Genomic DNA, 12,500 nt, shown 5'->3' with positions numbered 1-12,500 from the left:
CCTCCACCACGTCCACATACACTAGCACACACCCCCCCCCCCTTCCCCCCCCCCCCACACACAAACTCATCAACAACAACAAAAGCACAACAGATGTACAACCGAGTAAACAAACTACAACATTACTTCATAAAACAGTTCGTGTTAAAAAAAAAAAAATCTCACATACATATTTATACATTAGAAAACACACAACACATACACACACGCGCGCGCGCGCGCGCTCGCACGCACGTACGCGCGCGCGCACACACACACACACACACACACACACACACACGCGTACCAACTCACCCACCCGCACACCCGCAACACACAGACACAAGCTCGCACGTGTGGACGTGCAAACACCCGCCACCACCTCTCCCCCCTCGTCCCCCCCGCTCCCCCTCCGCCCCCCCCCCAGCCCACCCCCCCCCCACACACAACACAACACAACCACACACCTCTATTTCATTTCAGTTTCATACAACATTGTATGACTGTCTGAACAGGTGTGTCTGTGAGGGGGTTTCAGAGTAACGAGTTGTGAGTGGAAGCTGGTTCCAAACAGTTGTCGCAAAGTGAGAAAAAGATCGCTTGCCATAAGTCTTTGTTTTGATTCGAGGAACAGTAAAGGTTCTATTGTCTGAAGAAGAGCGGAGTTGTCTGGCAGGGGTATAGACAAGAAGGAGATCAGAAAGATAGACAGGAAAGTAGGGATCAGTGAGAGAGTTGAAGCAAAGAGTGGATGTTTTATGTTGTATTCTTGCAGAGATTGGGAGCCAGTGAAGCTGTTGGAGGAGTGGCTGTACATGTTCGTGTTTTCTGACTCCGAATATCAGTCGTGCTGCTGAATTTTGAACCTTTTGAAGTTTGTCTAGGAGGTACTGAGGAATGGCAGAGAGTAAGGAGTTACAGTAATCAAATTTAGACAGAACGAGAGAACAGACGAGGGTTTTGGTTGCATCAGAAGTAAGAAGATGGCGAATGCTACTGATTTTCCTAAGTTCATGGTAAGCAGAGCGACAGATGTTGGACACGTGTTTTTCCATGGACAGAGTGTCAGAAAAAGTTACCCCTAGATTTATTGTAGCAGATGAGAACTGAATGTTTGTGTTACCAACAGACATAGAGGAGGGAGCAGAGTCAGGTAATGGTTTGCTCTGTGAGTGAATCAGGAGGACTTCAGTCTTGTCATCATTTTGTTTTAGTTTATTTACTGTCATCCAATGCTTGATGTCAGTAATGCATTCTTGAATGTTGTTAATGGTGTTATTGATCTGGTCAGGTGTACATGAGTCATATAATTGTGTGTCATCGGCAAAAGATTGGCTTTGGACGTTGTGCTGAGCTGTGATGGTACCAAGTGGCTTTGTGTACAAAATGAAGAGCACGGGTCCTAAAACCGATCCCTGGGGGACTCCGAATTCCAGAAGAGAAGGTTGAGAAAGGTGTTTGTTAGTAACGACAGTCTGGGTTCTATTGAGCTACTGAAACTGAAACTCTCTAAACTTGGTACTTTGATCTGATATTCTGACCCAACAACAAGAGCAGTCATTATTATCATTTTTTGTTCAAACAAAAACTTCTTTTGCTAAGCATGGAAGTTTTATTTATTTTGCAAACGTTTTGGTGCAGATAGTAAAGAAGGGAAATTACTCTGTAATTAATGCTAGGGGACCTAATTTGCTTTAAACTGATCTTTCTCATCTTAAAAAGCTTGGATTTTTAAAAAAAGTGTATCACAAGTGAGTCTTGAAGGCCTTGCCTCTCTTGTTTTTCTTATTCTCATCCCTGCCTCTCAGTCTCCCTCTGTCTGTGCCGTTTATTGTTTGACGTTAATTAGTAAGCAACATAAGGCTTTTGCGTCGATACCCACTTCTCTGTCTTCAAAATACATGTTACAATTTATTTTACCATATGAAAAATCAAACTACTAATTTTTTTTGTTTTGTTTTTGTGTGCTTTTTTTTTCACTGTCATGTTGTTGATTCAATCTTTTCACTTTTAAGCTCAACTTTTGCCATGTTCATTCATACGCTGGATCTTACTGCGGGTTAAGGGACTTGTGTGGTGTGAGTGACGAGCCTTTGAATGCCATATGTAATTTCCAATCGGATTAACAAAGTTGTATTGTACTGTACTGTATTGTATTGTATTGCATTGCATTGTTCCTCAGATGATATTATGATCGACGGGGATAATGATTGCAGGAAACTGGTGGGAGGGGGTGGGGAGATGGAACCTTTCTAATTATACACTGGCACCACTAAAACGACACCTCTTTAATAAAGAAAGACAGTCAAAATGTCAGTCATGTAAATTTCCCCCTCCATTTTTTTTTTAATCACGTGGTAAATCAAGCTGAGCCGCTGTGTTTTATCAATACTTTCGTATGTGTATTCAACTCTATGTGTTATACTTTTTTCGCCTTTTAGTCCAACCGTTTTTGCGTACGTTGTGCTCGGCTAGTTTGAGAGAGAGTAGGTGCGATGTGAGTGACGAGTTTGTGGATGGACAATTAATTTCCAGTCGGACAAAAAAAGCTGTACTGTATTGTATTCTATTGTAGTTTGTGTGTGTGTGTGTGTGTGTGTGTGTGTGTGTGTGTGTGAGAACAGTCAAAACACTCAGACATACAGAACGAATCATCCGACAAAGGGAATATACCCTTCCCCTTCCAATTCAACTGTCTCAAGAGCACGAGGAAGGGGAAATTATCCTCAGCAGGGGTACAGAAACAGTCCACTCCTTTTCGTACCCACTGTTAGCGTGTTAAAAAGAAGAAGAAGAAGAAGAAGGAGGAAAAAAAAGACGAAAAAAAGAAAGAAAAAAAAAGACGAAAAAAAAGAAAGAAAAAAAAAAGAAAAAAAGAAGAGATGATAAAGCAGAGAAGTACTCAGCAGGGTGCCATACTTGGTTTTTCTATTCCTTTCTGCCAAATTGTTTCGATCAGAAAAAGCGAAGACACCATCTCCCTCCCCCCACACACCACACACACACACACACACACACACAATACACCCACCCTCCCACCTATACGCACACACCATCGAGTAGTGTCCCCTTGTGACAAGCCCTTCTAGCATTCAACGTCCCAGTGAAGGTTGGAATTTTACTATGATTTATGGAACTCAGACAATTTTATTTTTTATTTCCTCACTCGCTGAGTCACACACGAAGACACACTGTGTGACGGTTCCGGTGTCGGTTCCTACACGGGCTTCTTCTTCTGCTTCTTCTGCTCCTCCTCCTCCTCCCCCTCCTCCTCCTTGTTGTTGTTGTTGTTGTTGTTCTTCTTCTTCTTCTGCTCCTCCTCCCCCTCCCCCTCCTCCTCCCCCTCCTCCTACTTGTTCTTGTTCTTCTACTGCTCTTCCTCCTACTCCCCCTCCTCCTCCTCCTCCTTGTTGTTGTTGTTCTTCTCTTCCTCCTCCCTCTCCCCCTCCCTTCTTCTTCTTCTTCTCCCTCTCTTCCTCCTCCTCCTTCCTCCTTCTTATTTTCCTCCCCCTCTTCCTCCTCCTCCTTCCTTCTTCTTCTTCTTTTCCTCCCCCTCTTCCTCCCCCTCCTTCCTTCTTCTTCTTCTCCCTCTCTTCCTCCTCCTCCTTCCTTCTTCTTCTTCTCCCTCTCTTCCTCCTCCTCCTTCCTTCTTCTTCTTCTCCCTCTCTTCCTCCTCCTCCTTCCTTCTTCTTCTTCTCCCTCTCTTCCTCCTCCTCCTTCCTTCTTCTTCTTCTTCCTCTCTTCCTCCTCCTCCTTCTTCCCCCTCCTTTCTTCTTCTTCTCCACCTTCTCCCCCTTCTTCTCCTCCTCATTCTTCTTCTTTTTCTTCTTTTTGTTCCTCTTCTTCCTCTTCTTCTTCTCCTCCTCCTCCTCCACCTTCTTCGTCTTCTTCTCACGATGAGGAATATGATTACTATCATAAGTAGTAGTTGTAGTAGAAGTACATTAGAAATAGTACATTACAAATAAATGTATTTATTCATTCATCTTTACCTAGTCGTTCAAGTCAATATACTTCGTTGTGTTGCATATGCACGTAGAAGATCAAATAAATACGCGCTTGTTTTGTTTTTTCTTCCATCTTATCCGAAAGACTAGCATCCAGACCAACACTTAAAGTGTAGAGGAATAACCGAGGTGTGGATAAAGCGAGGAGCAATAAAGACAGAGACAGAGACAGACAGACAGACGGACAGCCTACAAGCGAAGAATTCTTCTTCTTCTTATTATTATCATCATCATGATAACCATCATCATCATCATTATTATTAGTATTAGTAATAGTATTATTATCACAATTAAAATTTCATTACATCTATCCGTTTATTCTACAATTTTAAGAGAGATGAGTTGCAAATTTCGTATTATCTTTCGTAGCATATATATATAATTTTTTTTTTTATCTCAACGAAAACCCAGCTGTTTCTGCTTCCAAAGACTCGTTAGAAATTAACACACACAGGCATACTCACACACACGCACACGCACACACATGTACACACACACACACACACACACACACACACACACACACTCCAAAACAGATGTTTCCCTCAGTTTTGATACGTCATTTTCAGATCACAAAATTTGGGACAACGGGTAGAGAGGCTGGCTAGCACTCTATGATATCACAGCTATTTAACCAGCTGTTACAGATTGTCTCCCGCCATAATCACTTAAAGCTGCTTTCAAAGGATTAATCAAATTGAAACATTAAGAAATAATTGTTTTCAGTCTTTTTTTTACTCACTTGTGTAAACAAAGTGAGTCTATGTTTTAACCTGGTTTTTGGTTGTCTCTCTCTCTCTCTCTCTCTCTCTCTGTGTGTGTGTGTGTGTGTGTGTGTGTCTCCATGGTAAACTTTAACATTGCCATTTTCTTTGCAAATACTTTGTCAGTTGACACCAAATTTGGCATAAAAATAGGAAAAATTCAGTTCTTTCCAGTAATCTTTTTTTTCAGTCTTTTTTTTTTACTCACTTGTGTAAACAAAGTGAGTCTATGTTTTAACCTGGTTTTTGGTTCTCTCTCTCTCTCTCTCTCTCTCTCTCTCTGTGTGTGTGTGTGTGTGTGTGTGTGTCTCCATGGTAAACTTTAACATTGCCATTTTCTTTGCAAATACTTTGTCAGTTGACACCAAATTTGGCATAAAAATAGGAAAAATTCAGTTCTTTCCAGTAATCTTTTTTTAAAACAATATTGCACCTCTGGGATGGGCACACCATCACAAAAATAATATAAAAAAGAAGCCAAATGATATGCAAACTGAATTTACTGTTTTATATATATGTATATATATATATATATATATATATCTTTTATTCTCTAAATTTGGCAATTTGATCTGATATTCTGACACAACAACAAGAGCAGTCATGGAAGTTATATTTATTTTGCATGTCTTTGATGCAGATAGTGAAAAAGGGAAATTAATCTGTAATTAATGCTAGGGGCCTTAATTTGCTTTAAACTGATTTTTCTCATCTTAAACATTACATTTTGAAGTTATACTCAGTACATAAAAAGCTTGTGTGTTTTTCTCTCAGTGTACAGGGCTTTCACTATTTTCATTCGCCCAAGTGGTCTTTTTCGGAAAATGCTAAAATCAATACGACCAGTGGACTTTATAGATCTGTTGGCTGAGCCTTGTAGGTCATGGGCAAAAATCAGTTGCGTACACATATTTATACATATTCAAAGCGCGTGCTCATATTCTTCGCGAACGCGAACGACGCCATTTTGTTTCAAATTGTTGACCTGCCCGTTCAATCCTATATTCAATCGACAATACACGATAACATGTGATGGAAAGTTGGAGAAGGAGACCGTTAAATATTTATTCAGAGAAAGATTTGTGAAGGCCTCATCACTTACTGGATTATGCCCCAAACTGCCATAAAAATATCCACAGAATCAGTCGGAATTCACAGTTAAAAATAATAAACCATGAGAGTTAATACCCTTGAATTGACGAAACGTAAAAATTTCCAGTCTTGACTTTTCTCAAAATGAAGTCCTTCTCACTTCATACGACGTTTAGAAGTACTTGTACTTGGCTCTACATGTTATTAGTTTAACAAAACACTCAATTTTCATATCAACTTTAAAACTATAAAACTAGAATGAACATAAAAGAGAAATTGAATCGAGCATGTCAACCGGGTGTAACTAAACTTGTATATCTATCTAGATCCAGAGAAAACGGCTAAATGTTGTAGTGTGATTGCGGCGATAGCCACGTCTCCTTTACCGCGGACTTAAAAAGAATTTTTAATTGCCCTTTAAGATTTTTTAAATGCCCAAGATACACCAGAATAATATGATTTAAACAGCGTTCTCACTGCGAATACCGCAATCGATTTATCGCCCTTTAAAAAAGCATGTTTAAATATTATATTTTTGAACGTCAATTAAGGAGCCACGATAGTATAATGGGTAAGACAGTTTCTTCTCACCCGAACACGCGGGGTTTGAATCTACCGTTGGGACTTTTTTTTTCTCTTTTTACCGAAGCTTTATAATAACAAATACAAAACACATTTTAACGATTAGATTTAAAAAAAAAAAAAAGTGTATCACAAGTGAGTTTTGAAGGCCTTGCCTCTCTTGCTTATTATAGTAATGCTTGGAACAACAACAAAAAACAAACAAACAAAAAACAAACAAACAAACAACCCCCCCCCCAAAAAAAAAAAAACCAACAACAAAACAACAACAACAACAACAACAAAAAACCAAACCCCCCAAAAAACAACAACAACAACAACAAAACCCACCCCCCCAGAAAAAGCCACTGCAGAAACAACGACAACGATAACGAAAATGAAAATGTTACACAGTCCTAATGAAGCTATGAACTTGAAACGAAGGCACACAGAAGTGAGCAGATGCGGACAGTAAATGAACCGATAACATAGCTAAGCAGCAGACTATCAATTTCAGTTTCTTAAAGGCGTCACTGAAACTAGTGTACGCTACACCGCAACGTCACAGTGAAGTGCCATCCGATTCTTTTCAGGTCTGCCAGCAAGCGTATTTCTTTTTTCTTTTTCTTTTTTGTTTCTTGCTCCACTCTACTCACCAGAGTGGGCTTTTTGACTCACTTGTGTAAACAAAGTGAGTCTATGTTTTAACCCGGTGTTCGGTTGTCTGTGTGTGTGTGTGTGTGTCGTGTGTCTGTATGTCTGTGTGTCCGTGGTAAACTTTAACATTGACATTTTCTCTGCAAATAATTTGTCAGTTGACACCAAATTTGGCATAAATATAGGAAAAATTAAGTTCTTTCCAGTCATCGTGTTTAAAACAATATTGCACCTCTGGGATGAGCACACAAAAAAAAGAAGAAAAAAAAGAAGCCTAATTATATGCAAACTGCATTTACTGTTATATTTATATTTTTTGTATTCTCTAAACATGGCACTTTGACCTCTTATTCTGACACAACAACAAGAGGAGTCATTATTATCATTTTTTGTTCAAACAGGAACTTCTTTTGCTAAGCATGGAATTTTTATTTATTTTGCAAACGTTTTGGTGCAGACAGTAAAAAAAGGGAAATTACTCTGTACTTAATGCTGGGGGGATTTAATTTATCACAAGTGAGTCTTGAAGGCCTTGCCTCTCTTGTTCTACATGGTTTTGCCTGTATGTGTACGATAGTCATGTCCGATTATGACCATCAGAACAGCAGAGGAGGCAACTGCTGACCCGAGTATCTGAGCCAGAATTTGACTACAATGGAGAGTTTCTTGCCCAAGTTATATCCCCACTCTCTCGGTCAAGAGTTTTTTTTTAATTTATTTATTTTTTTTAGAACAGTCGGCGTTGGGTGGGATGATTCTCAGAGGCCAAATGGCCCCCCAAGGCTGCAGCACAAAGAGCCAGTACAGTTTTGCCTCCTAGTTTGGGAGTCACAGTCCTTCACAAAAGACTAAGCTGTAAATGATTTCCCATTGCGATGGAGAAACCATTGACTGTAACAAACTATTTGTTATCATAAGTTCTTATATGTGCGCTGAGCGCATGCTGCACACACACACACGGTTTATTGTCTCATTCGAAAGAATAGCACCCATATCACCACTCAAGATGTAGTAGGACGTGGCGGGTGGGGCTAGGATGGGAAGTAAAAGTCCCGGTTCCTGTGGGATTCGAACTCGTGTGCATGCGTTTTCCTATAGTCAGAATCTTTACCACGAGGCCACCATCCCAGCTCTATGCAGAGTTTGTAGGGCTGGCCGAAATCTGTAAAACCTGTTTGAAACTTGACACGTATTTTTGACCAATGTAGACTGCCATATAAAGCAGATGGTTACCAAGCAGAACGGGTGGGGGTGTGGGTGGCGTGGGAGGGTGGAGGGAGGGGCGAGGGGAGGTGGGGGAGGGGGGGGGGCGGGAGGTAATTAGACCTCACAGGATTCTGACACTTTGATCGCCAACGGTGTCTGTTAAAGTATGGTTGGCCAACGGTCAAAACCTTTCGTCTTTCACACGCACAGACAAAAATACAAAAAGTTCAAAGGCTAAAAATTGGGACGTAGGATTTAGCACCTGTTTGTAAGATTGATAATTACTTTTTTGTGTTTTATTTCATGTTTATCTTTTATCTGTTGCTTGTTTGTTGGATTATTAATTAGTTGTTTATTGATTTATATACTATCATTATCATTTCTACTTCTCTCAAGTATGTTGGGTGTTTTTTCGTTCGGACTATACGGAAATTCGTTTCGGAAAATTGCTTGACTAAACAAGACGGTCAAGCCCTGGTCAGTGTTCTTCCAGTTCATTGCCCAACTACCGATGAGTTGGACCTCCCCCCCCCCCTTCCTTATTCCTCCCAAACCCGCAACCTCCTTTTTTTTTTTTTCTTTTTTTTTTTTACAGTCTGCTGCATTTGCTATTGCCTGGTTGGTTTTTAAAAAATGTATTCATCAGTTTAGTTTGTGTACTTGATAAAAATGTATTTATTATTCACTCAGGATCAGACAGGCAACTCCCTTCTGCCTCCTCCTATCTCCCCACCCACCCACACACACACACAAGCAAGCGCGCGCTCTGGCCTAACCCCCCCCCCCCCCCACCTCTGTGGTGTCCGATGGAAGCATAATAATGACAATTTCAGAAATCCTCATAAAAAAAACCCACGCGGATTTTTACTGACTGGGTATTCAGTTTGGACATTGACACAGGTGTTTTGGACAGGAATCCAGACACCCACGCCGATCCAAGCATCAAAAGTGTGCGCGCGCAACCGGACACTATACACACACACACACACACACACACACCAGTTCTTATTGTGTAGATGGTCGGTTTTCAACAGATACATGCTGTTCCAAAGAAGTGGGCTTTCTGGGTTGTGTCTGTAAGACGCACATAACATGCACACATACCCCCCCCCCCCCGACCCCCCCCCATGTATGTAAATAGATATATAGATGCAACAACAATAACAACTACTACTGCTACTACTTCTACTACTTCACCAACAACAACTACATCTACTTCTACTACTACAAATACAACAAGGACGACACCGACAACATCAACAGTAGCAACTACTACTACTATCGCTGCTACTGCTGCTACTTCTCCTGCTGCTGCTGCTGCTACTACTACTGCTGCTACTGCTACTACTACTGCTGCTGCTGCTACTACTACTACTACTACTACTAATGCTGCTGCTGCTGCTACTACTACTACTGCTGCTGCTGCTGCTGCTGCTACGACAGCGACGATGACGAGTACTACTACTACTACTACTACTGCTACGACGACATCGACGACAATTACAACAACAACTACTACTACTGCTGCTACTACTACTACTGCTGCTGCAACTATTACTGCTGCTGCTGCTACTGCTACTATTACTGCTGCTGCTTCTAATACTACTGCTGCTGCAACTATTACTGCTGCTGCTGCTGCTGCTACTGCTACTACTACTACTGCTGCTGCTACTAATACTACTACTACTGCTGCTGCTACTGCTACGACGACGACGGCGAGTACTACTACTACTACTACTGCTGCTGCTGCTGCCACTGCTGCTGCTCCTCCTCCTACTACTACTACCTCGACGACGACGACGACAATGACAACAACTACTGCTACCACGACGTCGACGACAATGACAAAAACAACAACAACTACTACTACTAACGAGAACGACGTCGATGATGACTACTACTATTAATGATACTGCTGCTACTGCTACAACGAACACTACACACTGACCTATAGCATTGTGTCCCCCCCCCTCTTCCCCCCCCCCCTTCCCCCAACAGCTGCCAGAACTGCTGCACTGCCAGAGGATGCTCAGCTCGCAGAACGGGAAGGAGGTTCACGATGAGCATCTCTTCATCGTCACCCATCAAGGTATAAACGCACACACACTTTCCCTTCTTCGTTATTGTGCCTGAATCCCCCCCTTCGTGTGTATACACGCAAGCAGAAGATCAAATTCGCACGTTAAAGATACTGTAATAGAATAGAATAGAATATTGTCTTTATTACCAAGTGTACCGGGGTCACAAGGAATATTGGAGGGGGGTGGGTGGGGGGGGGGAGGGAGGATAGTACATAACAAGGTAGGAACATAAATCGAAAATCATACACGAACACAGATACAGTAGAAATTAGGATACATAAAAGTGCATATCACAATAAAAACTTGTGCATACTTACACATGCACGCACTGCACACGCACGCACACACACAGAAGCCGCATATTACATGTCGATGGGGCTGATGACTAGATATTCAGGTAGATGATTGTTGATTGCACAATTCTATTCATCATACTGGATTAATTTTGTTCGTGTCAGTGTTCAGTGGGTTATGGAAACGAGAACATACCCAGCATGCGCAGCCCCGAAAACGGAGTATGGCTGCCTACATGGCGGGGGTGGGGTGGGGGTTTGGGAGAACGGCTATACATGTAAAAGCCCACTCGCGTACATACGAGTGAACGTGGGAGTTGCAGCCCACGGACGAAGAAAAAGAAGAAGTTCTCCGTTATTTTGCAAAATAATATGAAGTGTTGGCCTAGAAGTAACTCGTCCGCCTTGGAAGCGAGAGAATCTGAGCGCACTGGTCACTGAATCCCATAGTCGCCAGTATTTTCTCCCCCTCCACTAGACCTCGAGTGGTGGTCTGGACGCTAGTCTTTTGGGTGAGACGATAAACCGAGATCCCGTGCATGTGCAGCATGCACTTTGCGCACGTAAAAGAACCCACGGCAACAAAAGGGTTGTCCCTGGGTAAATTCCATAGAAAAACCCACTTACTTTGGAAAACAAAACTGCAGGCAGAGAAAGAAACCCCACTGTATCTGTTGTGACAAAAAAGAGTAATACAATACAATTTTCTGTAATAGGGATATTTACAGACAAATGGGTATTAAACAAGGGGACAAACCGACAGACATGAACGTGGGAGTTGCAGCCCACGAACGCAGAAGAAGAAGAAGAAGAAGGAGGAGAAGAAGAAGAAGAATCATTTGTTTGTTTTCCCAGTTATTCAGAATTAATCAATATCATTACAGGTAAAACAGTGCACACGTTGATTAATGTACACTATGTTCCTTTCAGATCTTACGATACACAGGACAGAAAGAAATAATCAACATATGCTCACATACATGTCTTATTATTATTCTTATTATTTACATGTCCCCAAAACACGGTTGTAAAATTTGCAAAATCGCTTTGAAATGCGAAATGGGTGTGCATGTGCGCGCGCGCGGTCGTCAGTCAAAGTCAAAGTCAAAATTTTTATTTCAAGATGGTAATTGAATACGTAACGACTGCTTTTTTTTACATCAAGCCATCTGAAAAAAAGAAAAATGAAAAAAAGAAAGAGAGAGAGAGTGTGTGTTTATGCGTGCGCGCGCGCGCGCTTGTGTATTTTGTTCGTGTTGTTTTGTTTTCCTCTGTGTGTGTGTGTGTGTGTGTGTGTGTGTGTGTGTGTTTGTGCGTTCGCGCGCACGCGCGCGTTTGTGTGTGTGTTTGCGTGCGTGAGTGTGTGTGTGTGTGTGTGTGTGTGTGTGTGTGATATCTAAATCGTGGTAAGGTCGTCTTTGTGTGTGTGTGTGTGTGTGTGTGTGTGTGTGTGTGTGTGTGTGTGTGTGTGTGTTTTAGTAATTGGGCTCCCCTCCCCTCATCTGCCTACCCCCACCCCACCCCACCCCACCTCACCCACACCCTTAGTCTACCGCCTCCATCCCCGAAGCACTCAACAAACTAAACAAACAAACAAACAAACACTTAATTTATTAACTGCGTTCTCCTTTCTTGTGTTCTTTCAGCCTACGAGCTGTGGTTCAAGCAGATTCTCTTTGAAATTGATTCCATCCGCAACCTGTTCAGTCAGCCGGTAAGAATGTCGATGGTATAGTGTCCTGCTGTTGTTTACAGCGCTTACTGCTGCCTTGTTTTTCTAGTGTCCTGTTTTACAGAGTTAGTGGTTGTTCTGTTGACAGCTACTTAAGTGTCCTGTTCACTGTGTGTTCTGTTTATACA

At 41.8% G+C, this 12,500-nt stretch overlaps 1 protein-coding gene across 4 annotated transcripts in view; it reads left to right on the top strand.

Moving 5' to 3' along the window:
- LOC143298769 (tryptophan 2,3-dioxygenase-like) overlaps positions 1-12,500 on the top strand; it is a 67,719-nt gene that overhangs the window by 36,992 nt on the left and 18,227 nt on the right. For all 4 annotated transcript variants that reach the window (XM_076611715.1, XM_076611714.1, XM_076611716.1 and 1 more), the window contains exons 4-5: positions 10,265-10,355; positions 12,287-12,354. In XM_076611715.1, the coding sequence (XP_076467830.1) occupies positions 10,265-10,355; positions 12,287-12,354 (159 nt within the window). The remainder of the gene's footprint in view (positions 1-10,264; positions 10,356-12,286; positions 12,355-12,500) is intronic.

This window comes from Babylonia areolata, chromosome 24 (genome assembly GCF_041734735.1).
Source record: "Babylonia areolata isolate BAREFJ2019XMU chromosome 24, ASM4173473v1, whole genome shotgun sequence".
Taxonomy (NCBI): Eukaryota; Metazoa; Mollusca; class Gastropoda; order Neogastropoda; family Buccinidae; genus Babylonia; species Babylonia areolata.
Note: the sequence above shows the minus strand (reverse complement) of the source record. Positions and strands in the feature narration are given on the sequence as shown.